Here is a 16,740-nt window from a genome sequence, read left to right as displayed (position 1 = left end):
ACCAAGCCCTTGCTCCAATGGTGGCCCTTTCATCCGGTGGGGGGGGGGGGGGGGTTAAAAGCCAATGTGGTCCAGGGTTCAGGTAGGAAAAAGCCGGTTGAATGAAATTCCTTTCCAACCTTTTTTTACTGATTCTGCCAATTCTGCGCGGATTTGAATTCCCGGGGAAAGTCGGAAAGTCAACTGGAAAATGATGAAACATTCTCTGGCCTATGTGTGTGTGTGTGTGTGTGTGTGTTTGATTGCTAACAAAGGACCATCATATCCAGGAGAGATACAATTCTGGTACTCGCCCAAGTGCTCGCCCAATCGAATAACGAGCAAAAGGACATTCGCCGTCACAGTTAGGATCGAACGAAGCTCATTCAAACAAAGAAGAGAGAAGGAAAGGAAAGGAAGGGCGCTTCGGCACAGCTAATGAAGAGAACAAGGGACAAGGGGACATAAAATATGTTGTCCCAAGCTGGTCTGCCGCGACGGATGGGAAAAGACGAATCCGAAAAACATATTCGCTCATCATAACAAACAAATTATGAGTAATTGATGAGCCCCGGGCGACCCCGCGCACGTTTCGATCGTGCATCGTTTTTCGATCGACCATTCTGACACAAGACACAAGGGTGGGCCATTTCGGTCCTGGTGGCATGATGCCGGTAGACGCGGGCAAGAACAAAAAAAAGAACAAATAAAAAAACAAACAAGTAATACCATTTAAGGCTTCCTCCCCCGAACCGGAGCGGCTAAATCGTTTCGAGCTTTGTTTCGAGCAGCTAATAAAGTGGAGAGTTCATCGGGGTTCTGTCGGCCCGTTCTCTGGGGTTCTTCATTTCCACCTTCACTGTCCACACACACCGGGGTAACAGTGGAAAACTATGCAACAAAAGCAGTAGAAGAGAAACTTGGTGTTTTTGTTCCAGGAATTATCCAATTTTTTCCGATAATGGCTTTTACTCTTTCTATTGCCTTCCCATGCTTTAGCGAGTTTTGTCATGGCTAGAGACAGCAGGCAGCGGCGAAGCAAGGCTAGACGCCCAAAAAAAAATACCCCAAAACCCGAAAGGTCAATAGTTTTCCAGCTGTAGTTTGATTTGAAGTTTAGTGCTTAATCACCGAAAATGGTTCCGGTCTACCCACAATGGCGCCCTTACTATTTTTAAGCTAAACAGGAGAAAGAAATGAAAACCCAAAACACAACAACAGACCCTCCGACACCCCTACTTTAGACCTCGGGTTCGGCATACTGAAACGCTGGACGGTTTTTGCTTCGCGCACGCGTTCCGCCACACTGTTGCCCGCGCGGTTGAGGTAGGTCCCGGTAGGTTGGCAATGGCAGCATGATTAATGACCCACTTCCTGCTCTCGCACGGCGAGGAGCGGCGTCAACGTCCAGGCGCACTGCTACACTAATGGCTACACCCCTGAGCGCTCTGAGGTCACAACCCTCGGGTTGGTGTATTAGTTGCAGTTCCTCCAGCGGGGCACATTCGGTTCTAATTGCTATTATTTACTATCGCTCGTTATTGTGTTGCAGAGCATGCAGAGACACCAACAGCGGGATAAAAAGCGCCGAGACACGGTGGAAGTGGAGAAGCGATCGAACTGCCCCGCCAACGAGAGAGGGCGACTGCAGTCACGTGCAGATGCATTCAATACAATAGTTATTCGAGTTCGGCGTTCGGGTTTTGCGGCGGACAGCTCTAATCGATTCCGGAGCCAATTCGAACATATGTCCATGCCCGGGAAGGTCAAGGGTGCAAAACAGGGACCCTTGATGCCGGTGACCAGTGACCAGTCAATTCAGCCGAGCTGTGATGCAACTTTATTTGGACATTTGTTCCGCGCGGAGACCGGTCTCTGTACCGAAAGGCGTAATGGTCACGTAATGGGCATCTACCCGAGTCATGGCCGCCATCGTCCAGTGCAGTCCAGATCGAACTGATTGCCGATTCTAATCACTGCGGCCCCTTGCGTATCAATATGGCGATAGCAATTCTGTTTCCAGGGAGCAACAGAGTGGCCTACACGATTACATTACACTACTAGGTCCAAATTGAGCTACACATTGGCACAATAAATAGGTGAGCTAATGCCGTGCCAGTTTTTTCGCCCGAACGATCCCATCCGACGACTTGCCCCCATTTACGCGCACCATTTGCACACACCTGTACCAGCGTGCCGTTGGGTCACCGCAACCATCCGGGCCATCAATTCCATTAGCTGGGGGGGACGTGCAAGCGGAAAAGGACCTAAGGAGCGAACAAGAACCAGTGTGGTAGTAACATTTTATTGCGCTTTATTACACGCTACCCTGGCCAGAGACATAATACAGAGTGGCACGTATAAAACAGACAAACAGATAGATTTAGAAACAATGTGGCGTACAACGACACAGGGAGAAGGAGCAGAAAAACACGGAAAACAGGATCGGTTTTACCGGCAGTTGAAGGAAGGTGGGTTCACTTTTTTCTACCAAAAAAAGCAGGCTCTTTATGCCAGCACAACCGGAAGAAGAGAAGGAAAGTGGTCGAGATTGGGACTGGTGGTGACGGGCCGGTATACATAATCCTGGGACAAAATAGTTAAGAGATAGGGACACACAATGGGAATTGTGAAGAGAATGATAGACAAAGAGAGCAAGAGAGGAGGATGAGGAAAAAACTAATCCAAATAGAACGAAATCCATTAGTTCCAATTACCATTCCCGGGCGGTTCAGAGGCGCTGTGTCGAAGGCGTAGAAGCTTGAGCAATCGTCACTTGGGCTGATGATGATGATGATAGGAGCACACCATAGCGATGGGCAAGGAATGAATAGCAGCAGCAAAAGCACACACACAAAAAAAGGACATCAAGCTCACCAAAGCCCGGTGCGACCCCGGTCGGAGGCGATATGGACCCGGGCAGATAAAAGGATTAAAAGAAGGTAAGACAGCGTAAGAGCCCGGCGAACAAAACGATCGAAACCGCTTAGCTGGGCGAGATCCCACTGTTTTTGAGTAAAGTGGTGGAAGGTCGTCGTCGTCGTCATTGGATGTCGGGCGCACCAACATGCAGCAAGGCAACGGAATGGAGCGGAACTCCAGCGCTCGGAATGATGGAAATTATTGGATTGTGTCTGCCTGGCGTGATGTGGTGAAATGCTGTGCTACCGCCTATCTGTGTTCCAAGACTGACCTCGGCCGAAGCGCACTTCCAAGGGACTGCCAGGCACTGTGGTAATAATGAGTGATGAGGCGACGGTGCCCTCTTCTGCAGCTCTGTGCCCAAATTGCTGGAGCGTGAGTCACCTAGGTCGTCTTGTGATTCTGTAGCATTCAGAGGTTCAACTTTCACTCCTTTTTTTATTTCTTATTCTTCCTCTTCCTCCTGGAGCTGGGGCACTAATGGAGTAGAATTTGTTGCCCGAAAAAAACAAGCGACCCCACAATTTTTGGGGGAGATTAGCTTGGGACATCTAAACACCGCAGGCAGAAAAAAAAGCTTCCGGAAGCAGTCGCAGATGGTTGCCACAATTGCCGATTCTGCCTGTCTGCCTGCCAGTCAGAACCCTAGATCAATCTTCATTTGCAGTTCCAGTTTCAGCAGCACAAGGTCACACCCACACACACACACATACCTCGCGCTATGTCCGCCCATCACCCTCCGCCGCCGGAAGGATAATTGACACATTCGATTAGTATTTATGGCGCGCAAAAGCCGCTGCGAAAGCACCGTTAGAAGAAGCTGATGCGAGGCGTGTGAGTGACCTGTGCGGAGACCGTTCGGAATCGATCGCTCTCACACGCTCTCCGGCGTACGTGTCACGTACGAACCCAATCCAAGGCAAGCGGGAACCGATTAGTGGTTCGCGCGCACGCCTTATCGAATTGCCGCGAGATGGCGCGGTTAAATGGTAGATAAAAACACAAATCACTCTCGGCGGCAGCTCGGGTTGGAAGGTTGCTGCTGCGTGCTGATGTCCAAGGTTATCATCTCGCATCGGTGCGGCGCTGGTGTGGAAACAGGTTGGTTAACCTGTTTTTTTTTTTACTTTTGCCGACAAACCGCCGACAGCGAGCTCACACGGAAGTTTTTCGGGCGCTGCATACGAATGAGCGATATGAGGGATGGGTGTTTTTTGGTATTTTTTACTGCAAAGCCGCAAAACCAACCTTCACCCAAAAGTAGTGCCGGAGCGATAAATTTCATCAATAAAATGTTTGGCCTACGAGGAAATCCGTCCGTGTCCCGCTCGCATGCCCCAACTATCCTGGAAGTCCGCCCGCCCGCCCGCGTTACGAATGCATAATTGAGCAACAAGCCGCGGGCGGCGATTGTGGTTGGAAGTGATCAAACAACTTCTGACCAGCTCGTCCCTCCAATGCGCGAAACAGAACAAAAACACTACCCAGAAAAAAAAATGCCACAGTTGGCATATTTATGGACGTCGCGGTATCAGGACGCCCGGAAGGGTACACACCTACACCAAATGCTATGCCCCGTTGCTCCGTGTTCCGGGTGGAAAAGCAAAACTTTTAACATTTGCAAGAAGAGGAAGTTCGATTTTGCAAACAGGAACCGCAACAAGCAAAGCAAAAAAGCAAAAAAAAGGAACCAGTAATCGAGTAAAAACACACACACACAAAACAATCGATTCAGCCAGGTTTTTGGGGGAACCTATATCTCTACGGCGGAAGGGTCTACGAGAAGGCAACCAGAGTGCGGTAGTGCTGGCAGTGTTCTCCGGAGGCGCCCAGAGTTTATCTTAAATTAATGTCAATCAGCTCCGGTGTGGTATGCACTTGGTGTGTCGCTGTTTTTTTGTGTTCGGAGAGGTCCTCAGTGCTTTATTCCAACCACCATTCCGTTCTGTTCCGACTGGAATCGGTACACAAACCGTACGCAGAGGTATCATTGCCCAACCCGGGGGGGGGGGGGATGGTTTTGCCAGCATGTAGCTCTCACCAACCCCACCAACCCAATGCTCTATCCATCCTGCCGAAGGGATAAATTTGATAAGCCACTGAGCTCCACAGTTCCGTTTGACGATCCGATCCTGCTGCTACCGCGTACGAGCAAGTTTTGCGCCACTCTCCACTGCCGGAAAGGAGCTTGCTACATTGGGGTGTGTGTGTGAGTGTTGTTGTTGCATCCAACGGCAAATTGTTGTTAGTTTTTCGGGGAATTGTGTGTATTGGGAGGACCTTATCTAGAGCAATGGGGTCCTTTTACCTTTTCCAGCAGCCGCACATGTGCGTGTTTGTGTTCTAGGTTCCCACAGACGTACCTCAGACGTGGTCTAGGCAAAACGTGCTTTGAAGAAAAACCCAACGGAGATAGCAGAAATTGTCCCGCTGCTAGAACATGCCGAGCTTACTGTTCTTATCTTCCTGAAGACTACCGAAAACTCATAACACAATTCCAATCAACATTCCTGCTCCGGAGCGTAGCATTAAACACCGGGAAGTTGAAAGAATATGGTTCAATTTGTTCCTCAAAAACAGAAGTTTGTTCACTCGACACAAAACACTGAAGGTACATATGACCCAGCAGAGAGCTCTGCCGAAATGCTGTGCGTCCAGAAATATCAAAGCCTGAATTTCTAGATAAAAAGCTCTCCAAACTTTGTAGTCTCCCCCGAACAAAGGAACTCAAGCGCTGGTCTGTTGTCCAACAGTTGTAACGATTGCAACTGGCACACCATGGCAAGCATAAATAAAACAACATTGGAATGCTCGAACTAGGCTGCGCCTAGGCTACCAGCAATATATTCGTAAAAGTTCTTGCCACAGAGCAGTACTCCGCCGCAGTTCCCAGAGTTATTGCATTCCGGGTGATGTGCAAAAAAAAAAAAGCGATCCTGTTGCGGCGCTACAGGTGAGGGTGATTTATCGCGCACTTACCGTTTCGTTGCCACTGGCGAAATTTGTGATACAGAAAGCAGGAGCACATGCAGAAGATCGACGACAGGATCATGAGCGTGAGCACGATGCCGACCCAGACGTCACCGATGAACCGCTCGTACGTCGGGTCGAGCATCTGCTCGGTGCCGGGGCCCACCCCGAGCCCATCCCGGCCCCGGTTCGCGAACGTTTGCAGGCTGTTCAGCAGGCCGTAGTCGCTGCTGCCGTTGCTGTAGTCGATGCCCCCGAACAGGCTCGAGCCGGACGAACCGAACCCACCGCCGAACGGGCTGCCGCCGTCCGAGCCCATGCCGCCGAACGTGGCCGCTGCGGCTGCGGTGGCGGCCGACGCGCCGGCCGTACCGACGGCGGCCAGCCGGGCTGCCGCACCGCTGGCAACGGTGCCCTGGTAGTGATGCTGCTGCTGCTGCTGGTGCAGGTTCTGCCAGAACAGTGTGTAGTTGTTGCCCCGGATCAGCTTGTCAAAGTCGAGATTGGTCGGTATTTCGAAGGTAATCTTGGACTCGAAGTTTTCGATCATTTTTGCACTCAATAAGGATCGCGCACAACTTTATTCGCAAAAAAAACACACACACGCTGTGTGTCAACAACAACACATTGACAGAGCCAAACACTCATGCACTCACGGGCACACTTTGTCGTCGACTACTTGGATCAGGTTAATTGCACGCAGCAATTTGCTCCTTTTTTATTTTATTTTCCTTTGAGCGGATTCAGACGCACAGACGCACAATTGTTTCACTCCCAAAAATCGCTTAATCTCTGCTGTGCGAACTTCGGATTCGAATATTCGTCCTCGTCAACAGCCAACGAGCGGGGCACGGATCAACTTGCTCGACTTTGATAACACAACCAACTGGCACACCGGTTTGTTGTTAGGCTCGGTTTCACAGGGGATAAGCCGGGAAGCACACACATCCACACACTTTGCGCAAGAGATTATTTCAGCTCCAACACACAAACCCGATTTGCGTTTAAAAGGCGTAAAGGGCGACTTAAACCGAATCCGCCACAAGAAGAAGAGTAAAAAACAAACCAAGTGCGTGGGTGTGCGTGTATGTAAAGTGAGTGTTATCGAATTTCACACGCATGCAAAGGATTTCATCTAGCTAAATGACTCCTTTTCACTGCACCACTGCCCTTCTGCGTCTGTGTCTGTTGGTTTTAAATGTGACACTTTCTTTTCGCTTTGTTGATTTGATATATTCACAATTATTTCGTTTTTTTTTAATTTGTTTCACGTTTAAAATGGCACGGCAATTTTCGATCGTTTTGCTTTTTTTTTCGTACGTTCGTTTTCTCTTCCTAGCGAGGGCGAGCAACGGTACGGAAATTCGGTCGAGGGAAGCGTCGTATCTACACGTATGCGCACCCGGTCGGTCGCAAGCCTGCGTTCGTACTGAGGGCAATGCGTGAAGGGTCGCGTCTGATGAGCGCTGCCGGCTGCGCTCGTGCTTTGGCATTTCGTCTCACGGCTGCACTGTGGGCTAGGTTTGTGTGAATGCGGGACAGAAAAAAAATTGTTGGTGTTTTTTTTCTGCAGAATATAACTAGAAGCTTCCTTTCGGTGTCATTTTTTTGTTAATTTTATTAAGAAAATTAAGAAAAACAGTTTGTGTTTACGTTTTAAAGCTTATATTTCATTGATTTTACATGGAACAACATTTTACATTCGGCGTATCAAATTATTTTAAATTTAATGAAATTTATTTTTCCAAACATTTGTATCACCAGTTTTAATTATGGATAAATGTACTTTGGGTAGGGTCGATCCATTTTAATTTTGTTGTATTGATTATTTTCATTTGTTGTGTTTAAGAATAAATTATAAAAGGGACATTAAAACAAAGAACAAATCCATATATACAAACATTACCTTGGGGAGGTCCCTCTCTAGCAAGGATGACTATCGTGGTAATGAATTAAGTCTCGAAATCCTGTATATAGGCCGGCATGTACGCGTAAGACGTTAAGCCAAATAGAAGAATACAAACAGTACGTTTTATTTTGCTCTTTTAAGTTTATATTTTATTGAATTCAAAGGAACAAATACACGTTGTTTTAACCAATTACACATTTTTGCTGAATATTTCGCATTTTGTACAGTGTACGTATTTTAAATCATTCGAATTTGGTATACATACACTTAACTATCAGGAAGTGTTTCCTATTGTTTTGCTTTTAATAATCAATGCTTTTGATGTTACAATACCTTAACAATAATAGATAAATTGCACCAACCCGATGGTTCTCTGAAGGCACCTAATGAGTTTTTAGATTATGTTTTTAAATTTATTTCGTTAGGGCTATCTTAAATAAAGGCATTTAAAGGATAATTTCCTTCATATGTACATTTAATTTAAAGAAAAGAATATTTGTACTAGAAAGTGACTCTCGGATGCACCAGTATTCATGAAAATGAACGACTACGAATTCATAAAAAATAATATGATTTTTTATTTCAAATAATAATTTTGTACCAAATTTCCTCTTTCCAGCTTACATTTTCCATCACTAATGCAATGAAAGTTTACAGATATGAAGAGAATTGTTTCAATCATTTCAAACACTCACTTTTCCCATTGTACATTCCCACGAATGCACAACCCGAGCTGCACACGCACACAACGAAGCGAAAGCATCCCGTGTACGACACGCAATCAGCCGGTCCGCTCTTGAATGTGTGCGTGTTTGCGTGCGTGCGCGCGCGCGCCCTGGGCTGGCTGGCTGGCACATTGCGTTCGGTTTGGCACACACTCAGCCGGCAAATCCACCAAGCCCTCTCTAACCCACCAGACTGCCCTCCCTCCCCCCTGGGTTGCCTACACAACCATCCGCGTAAACAAAGCGCACCCGTCTCGCTCTCGCACGGAACGCTTTCATTCATAAATTGTATCCCTCCCGCTCGCTCCCGTCAGTATCCTCCACCGCATACTCCACCTGCTTGCGGCGACTGTTGTTGGGTTTCGGCATCGCCTTCACACCCCTTCAAGAGGCGCGCCACCTTACGGAAGAAAACGTTGCTTCCGGCGGGGATACTGCTCCCGTTTTCCGGCAGATTAACGGCTGTAGAAAGAAAAAATCAATCCATTTACCGGGTGGCACATATATCGTTTGGATCCTTTGGCGAAGGAGTTAGAGAGCTTTCCATCTTTCGCGTACGTTCTTCACAACCCGACACAAGGCATTAGTCGTACAAGAAGCTGTCACTGCCATCGTTATCCGCAAACACTGGCCATTTCTCACTCCTCCCCTCAGGTTTCCCAGGGTTGCTCATCGGCGACGATGATACACGCGCCGTGCGATGTTTGTTTTGGAGTGAGTAATTCTCATGACATACTGCGATGGAACTGGAGCAAACGGAAGTCCGCCAGAAAAGGGTAAGGAGAGCAGATGCGGAGAGAGAGCGAGAGAGATGTTCCATTGTGCAAATACATCTTCCGTGTGCATAGCAATCCCTCCCCATCCCCATCACCCGTTACCAGGTAACGCTGTGTGATGCTGTGGGAAGTGGTCGTTCCGGTGGAAATGATGGAAATCCCGCGGGGGCTTTCTACCGAGCAGATACAATTACACAAACTCTCTCACACACACATACAGATACCGGTGATGGCTGATAAATCGTGCAATTTTCATCCGAATAAACGTCACGCGCGTGTTCTATTGCAGCACTACACAGCCCTCTGCCGGTGCCGTCACTCTACACGGTCATCACAGTAAGTAGAGCCGGTGTTACGTGGGGCACTGCCGGCCAACCTCGGGGGAGTGATTTACTGCGCATTTGCATTAATATAATTGAATACTTTGCTACCCGTCGGAGCTCGAAAAAGTGTCCTCACAATTTCGCGTAAGCACTGAGCGCGCCTTCTCTGGAAGGTTCCGAGATTGTGGTGTTATGGTCCCGCCACCGGTAGACTTCCAGAACCCGGTGTGACGCAGCTTGCTTGCGCAACACATTGGAATATTTCGCCATTCTACAAAAAAAAAAAATACAGCTCTGACACTTTCTAATCATTCACCGAGTCCAAAGATTATGCAATCACAAGCCCACGTCTGACTAGGTCGTCGACCATAGATGATTCACAGACCGTGCGGTTTTGAGGTGGGTGAAGTGGAGCAGATTCTGGAAATAGTTTTTGTGCGAACGGCCACTAAAAAAACGGCAACTGTATTAGCTTACCGTGTATGTCACACCGTCTGGTTATTCCTCCCTTGCCTCGTGTGGTGTGTCACACAGCAAGCATAAGCGATAAAGATAACAGCGCACATGTGTACATAGCCGTAGTAACTGACCTTCGGTATGTTGATCTCGTTAAGATGATTCAGAAGTTGGCGGAGGGTTTAGGCACAACCCCAGCAGCAAAAAATAACGCTCCCCATGGTGCACTTCCAACGGGAGAGATTAAGGAGTACATGAAGATGATGATGATGATGATGATGGTGATGTCTAGGCACATCGCCAGCTTATCTGCCCCCTTGTCACCACACCGAGAGCCTTGGGTACGTCTCCCTTATCCATCGCCTGCTTCAATATGTCACGTCGAGTGATGCAAAAAGCCACCGCAAGCCCGGCAAAATGGTTTCACTCACCTTTGACACGAGCAAAAGTTCGTCCCAACAATGGGTCCCCGGCCGGTGAGTGGTGTACGAGAGCGTGTACACAGATAACGAACGAAGGCAACTGCAGCAAGAGCAACGCGCACAAACAAAACAAAAAAGCTGGAGAAAAGAATGAAGCAAAGTATCACAAGCAGACCACAGGCTGCTGTGTGACCAGGCTGCAGAATTGGCGTGTTTCATCATCATCGTCGTCGTCGTCGTCGTCGTCGCCATCATGAACTGTCATGTCTATCCATCGTTAGGTGTTTATCCTCTTAGGTAGGCCATGATAAAATTGTGCTCCGTAGCCTCGGTGCCCATAACCTCACTTAGGCAAACATTTATTCTCGCACACTTGATCGTCAATTTGGGCGCTGTATTCTCCCGGCAGGAGCCATAATGGAGCAGAATTTCCTGCGCCTTTCTGTGTCGATAAAACAAGTGTTTATCGTTTCGGTGGCGCCCCCTGGCTGGCTTGCAGTGCTGTGAGCTATCATTTATTGCGCTCCATCTCATCATTTCATACCCCTCCCCTCCTGTGAAAGCTCTCAAGCTACGGGGGGTGGAGATCATAAAGTGAGCTCGTCGGATGGTGTCAATTTTTTTTTGTTCGTTTTAGTAGGCATAAAACCATTCCCTTAAATGGCCACATAGCAACACACACACCCATCCCGAGCCTGGGAGGTTCAACCAAATGTCTCTCCATGGTGATAATTGGTAGCGAATTACACACATGTACCGGTACGGGTGCCATCGGGCGACATAAAATACACGCGAAACACGCAGAACAAATTAACAGCAAACAGGAGCAGCAGTATGTGACGCACATTCCAACACCGTACAATTCCGTAAATGCCCAACACCTCCGATCGCTTCCACTGTCACCTGTCAGGCCGCTCTCCCGGGTGTCAGTTCGAAGGAAGTGCAAAAAAAAACGGATGTAAAAGTGGTCAAAACGTTAATGTTTCCGGTATTTTGGTGGTACACGGCAGAGTGGTTTTTGGAATGGAGCACTGGTGGAATTACATCCCCTACGCTCTACCATGGACCAATAAAACAACCAACGCGACTGCATGTGGCAATCACGGGAAGTTAATGCTTGCAGGTTCAGAATTTACGCGGGAATGTCTAACATGGGACACCATATGAAATCATTTATCCATCGTGTAACACGGTCACGGTCACGGCCTAAAAGGGGAGGGAAGTCATCGCAAAGCTGTCGAAGTGCAAAACTGATGACCACTTTTCCCCCGCGGTGGCTAATAATGATTGGATGGAAATAAAATTAACCTTAAATTTGATAATCCATTTGCGTGCCTTATCGCGCGTGCAGTATGCAAGTGGTTTGCACCCTTCAATAATGTCCAGCGATCAAACACGCAAACCGCAAACAAACGCACCCACCGCACACGCGGCGCACGTGGCGCTAGTCTCCTAAAGGCCTACCGACGCCAAACCGATAAGGCGTAACTGGTCGTGACCGTGGCAACACGGCAGCCCCGGCAGCGTTGTTTGGTGTGGTTTGTTGCGCTTTGTTTTTCAATTTAAGCTGTCTCCCTTTATCGAGCCCGCTTATCAGATATTCAGAGCGAGTCGTCAACTTTAACCCGCGCAGAGGATCTTTGGCCCTGGAGAACAGATTGACGCTGAAACGGGCTCATAGGGCAGAAGAGGAGCGTTGGAGCGTTGGATGGATGGGAATAAAAACATGATGAGCTTTAAACCGGATTATAACGATTCCGGGTGCTGGAACCCGCTGGAATCTGGAAGGTATTGAATGATCGACGAACGCCCTATTTTCTCCAGAGTATTGTTGTCTGCCGTGTGCATCGCTGCACAGGCCGCTCACATTAGCTAATTGAATAATTTATTGCATTCGGGTATCGAAATCGGAAACAAATGAATGGAGGCACACACGCACACACAGAGGCCACAAAATGGTTTCCGAATCGTGACATAAAGCGCAATCACCCGCACCAAATCCCTGGAACACAATGGGAATACAACAACTCCTGGGCAGGCAGGATCCCATGAACAGCGGTCCGTTCCGGCTGTTTGCCTTTTTGAGGCTGAGCTTATTATCGCCCACAACGAATCACACATTCCAGGCGAAGAAGAGAGAAGAAAAACGCACGAAGAACCTGCAAAGGTTGGGAAGTTTAAAACGCACAGTTCTACATTTTCACCGAACTCCTAAATCTCCCCCTAACACTCCCTTTTGCAATGCCGTCCGATTATCCGGCCGATCGATTCCATCGACTGTTGCAATTTTGACGTACTTACCGGATGGGGCTTGGTTGGCTGCAGTGGGCAGAGTGCGTGCCTTTAATTTGATTTAATTTGCCGACAATATGCCGAACCACCTCGCCTTCTGGGCCCATTTTCATCGGCCCAACACAAATGAGGTCGCTTTCTGCTACCTTCTACCGCACCTTTCAATGCATTGCACTGCAGGGAGATGTGGTGCGGTGCAGTGCTTGGCCGTTTGCACCCGACACCAGATGGTGGTTGGTTGGTTGGCTGCCGAAAAACGGACCTTTTTTTTCCTCTTGTTAGAATGGGCAAACGAACGGCACACACACACAACAAAAGAGCACAGCACAGGCTGGGCACAGAGTGCACGAAGTATGGCTTTTCGGGGAGGGATAATTGCAACGATTTTCAAAGTGATGCACAAAAGACGGCACTTTCAGATCAGCAGCTTTGTATAGAGTGAATGGCACCAACAAGGAGATAAAAAAGGTGTCTGAAGGTGTGTGTGTGTGTGCAGCTAACGTCAAGGAAAGGGAAGGATAAGGTAAAAATGGTCCAGCCTTCGTTGTCGTCGGCATGGTAGCATCAGCACAGGTAGTACCAGAGCACACAGTTTGATTGCCTTTTCTATGCCTACATTGATGAGCTCTTTTTTTGTTGCTGTTTTCATGTCGTTAGTGCCATTTGCACAATGAGTCCCTGGTGTGGGGGATGCATCTGGAATATCCTTGTCTTGATTTTGTTTGTTTTCTTATGTTGTTGATGGTGGTCATTGCATCCGAGAATCAATCAAGAAACGTTCTGAGTTACTTCCACCGGCTGCAAACAGACAAATACGCAAACGGTAAACCAATGGAAACACAACAACCGGAGGTTGCTAATTGAAGTTCCTACAAACTCTCCATCTCCACAGGACAGGACCGCCTGCCTCGGGTCATGCAGGTCTGACCAAGACCATGTAGATCGGTTGTAATCGGCATCGGTTAAATAGCCTCAATATCTCATCCACGGCACGGCAGCTACCTGTGACATAGATAACACCGAACGAAATACCACCATCATTGTAGCCTTCCAGCCTGTGTGTGTGTGTGGGTGTGTGTTATATTGGTACATATTGGCTGTTGTGTAATGTTCCTCCGCTCTGCAGCGCTCGATAGGACGACACACGCAACATCAAACGATGTTCGATCCTTTTGAAGTGCATCCAGAAGCGCCGCTCAGAGGTGGTCCATCGGTACGAATGAACGGGACCTCACCTCAGATGGATCAACACACACATACACACACACACGTTTCGCCCAAACTGATCCGTGATGGCTTTTGGCTGTTATTGGCCCATCGTTTCCCTGGTGGGCCGCACTTTTACTGCCCAAAACTAGAACAATCAATCGTTTTGTTTCATTAAAAGGGTACCCGTCTATCGACCGTACTGTTTGATGGCAAAAAGGTGAAAAGACAATCCCGGGAAATTGATTTCGTACAGCAGAGCAGCGTTTTCAACTGCTGGATCATATCTCGCCACGATGGTGGATAGTTTTGTGACCAACTACAGGAACTATAGAGAAATAATTTCGAAATTGAATAGAACTGGATAGGTTGTGCAATGCTCCGGGGTCAGCAACATCCGTTAAATACATCATGCGTTAATACGAGCTTATCTGCAAGTACCATTACACAGACTAGCTATTAGCAAATTGTAAATCAGATTGGTGTAGAGAGGACACTGAGCATATCCGTGTCTCAGAGGCATTCAAGCAAAGGATTATAACGTAGGAAATATGATAGATTTTCCGGCATTACTCGCTATTTCGTAGAAATTAGGCCCATTGCCCCATTATTAAAGCCGTTCTCTCGCAGTCAGGATTCAAAGCTGACATGGCCGCTCAATTGAAGAATCAAATAACTGTTGATCAAAGCTTGGGCAGATTATTATTACATACTGGGGGGCTCAAGAAATTGGTGTCAGGACACGGCAAGAGATGTTCTTCACACATAGAATATCGCAAGAAATGTTTAATCTAGTTTATATGTTTAATGCCACTTCAAACCTATTCTACTAAATCAAATGTATAGATAAGGACTTACTAGCTTTAAGGTACTGAAGAGTATTCATAAAATACGAAGCAATAATTTGGAACAATAGCTCACAAGTTATGAAGAACCCCTTTCTTTGAGGAGTTATTAAAGAGATTTTTCTGTAGTTACTGGCAATCACTGGTTAAGAACCATCGCAAGCCAAAGTTGAAAGTCTATGCTTTTGAAAGCTGAATTAAAAAAAGCACCACAATCTGTGCTAGATTGGTTTGAAGACCAAATGAACGATTGAAGTGAAAGGAAACATTGGTTTGATGTAAATTGTGCCACTATTTGGCGTATAACACAAATATAAATCAATAACAAAATACTTTCGAAAAGCATTCGAGAAAGACATTCGGTAATCTCGTAGAAACACTGTTCCTGATGTATGGCGGAAATTTCGGAGATTTTCAGAATTTGACAGTACTTGGCAAACTTTCCTGAAGTTTTTTTAAGCATGTTTTATCACAATAACTACAGTAGTGATGTGCTCTCTGGAACGCACCCACGACTCCGATCCGACTCCAACTATTGTTAGTCCGATTCCGACTCCGGCAAAATGGAACCACTAGATTCGCCCTGAGTCGTCCGGAGCCTTCCGGAGTCGTTCGGAGTCGTCCAGAATCGTCCAGAATCGTCCGGAGTTATCCGGAGTCATTCGGAGTCGACCGGAATCGGAGTTGGTCAGAGTGAACGCGAGCCTTTGTGCTTGTGACCAGACATTTTCTTTCGTTGTGTTTTTTTGTCTTTCACTTTGCGCGTGCACTTTTTGTACAGGCCTTTGTTTCGAAGGCCGACCTCGGCCGACTCCAGACGACTCGGGATGACTCTGTCTGTAGCTGATTCCGGATGTATCCAGACGACCCCGAACGATTCCGGACGGCTCGGGACGACTCCGGGCGATTTTGGACGATTCCGAACGACTCCGGATGATGCAGGGCGGACGTACCTTCCGGATTCTATTCCGAATTAATCGGATTTTTGCCAACTTTACCCATCACTAAACTATAGCTATTTCCGGGGTAGAATCCTAACAAATAATGGATTCATTGGCTGAAAGCTCAATTAAAACTACACACATATAAGCTATATTTTGACTATAATCACCGAAAAACGACATCGAAATACGAGGACTTTACCGCATGACTGTAACCCAATACTAACCAAACTAGATTCCCAGTAAAATCAAACTACTCTTACCTAATGTGCCTGGTTAGTGCGAATAATTAAATCATACTTCACCTCAAACTACTGCCACACGACCGTGTACTTTGGATTACGGCACAGGAGGATCCAGATTGCAAGAGGGAGGGTATACAAATTCGCAGACAGGATATATCGCCCCACTAGTGGATGCGTTTGTTTGACCGGTTCCCGGAGATATGATGGGCTGGGTAGTATAAAACCAAGAGCCTCTTTTGTCTACTCCCTGCAAGTCTGCAACCGTTCGTAGCCCTTCTGTGCGCGTGTGTGCTCTGAAATCTCTAAATGAAGCATGAAATGCCAGTCATTATCGTGTCATCATAAATCTCACTCAGAATTCCACACCTCTGACAATCTCTGCTCTGCTCCAATAGCCACCGACGTGTGTCGGTGTGTGTGTAGTACTTCTTCTGGCGGAAAGTCGTCAGAAGCGCGTCGACAGCACTGTCTGGGGCGTGTTACTGCCGGTAGAGTACCGGAGCGAAAAGCCGCCCCGTACCCAGATGGGAAATCGAGTGAGTGATAATGGAGCGCTTTTCCCAAGCACCCAAACTCAAGAGTTGCAGAGAGTTTAATCTTTGCAATCATTCAAAAATATCCATCCCATCCATCCGGAATGCCGTCGTCGTCGCCGTCGTGCTGGTGGTGCTTCCAGCTTGACAGCTGCCCGAGCCTCCGCCACATCCTAGACGAACTCTTATCGTCGAC

The 16,740-nt window shown here is 47.6% G+C and overlaps 1 protein-coding gene across 1 annotated transcript in view; it reads right to left on the bottom strand.

The window, feature by feature from the left end:
• LOC121599797 (protein commissureless 2 homolog) overlaps positions 1-7,310 on the bottom strand; it is a 50,406-nt gene extending 43,096 nt beyond the window's left edge. Inside the window, exon 1 of the mRNA XM_041927867.1 lies at positions 5,881-7,310. Within this exon, the coding sequence (XP_041783801.1) occupies positions 5,881-6,421 (541 nt within the window). The 5' untranslated portion in view covers positions 6,422-7,310. The remainder of the gene's footprint in view (positions 1-5,880) is intronic.
• Between the last annotated feature and the right edge of the window lie 9,430 nt (positions 7,311-16,740).

This window comes from Anopheles merus, chromosome 3L, assembly GCF_017562075.2.
Source record: "Anopheles merus strain MAF chromosome 3L, AmerM5.1, whole genome shotgun sequence".
NCBI classification, from domain to species: domain Eukaryota; kingdom Metazoa; phylum Arthropoda; class Insecta; order Diptera; family Culicidae; genus Anopheles; species Anopheles merus.
Note: the sequence above shows the minus strand (reverse complement) of the source record. Positions and strands in the feature narration are given on the sequence as shown.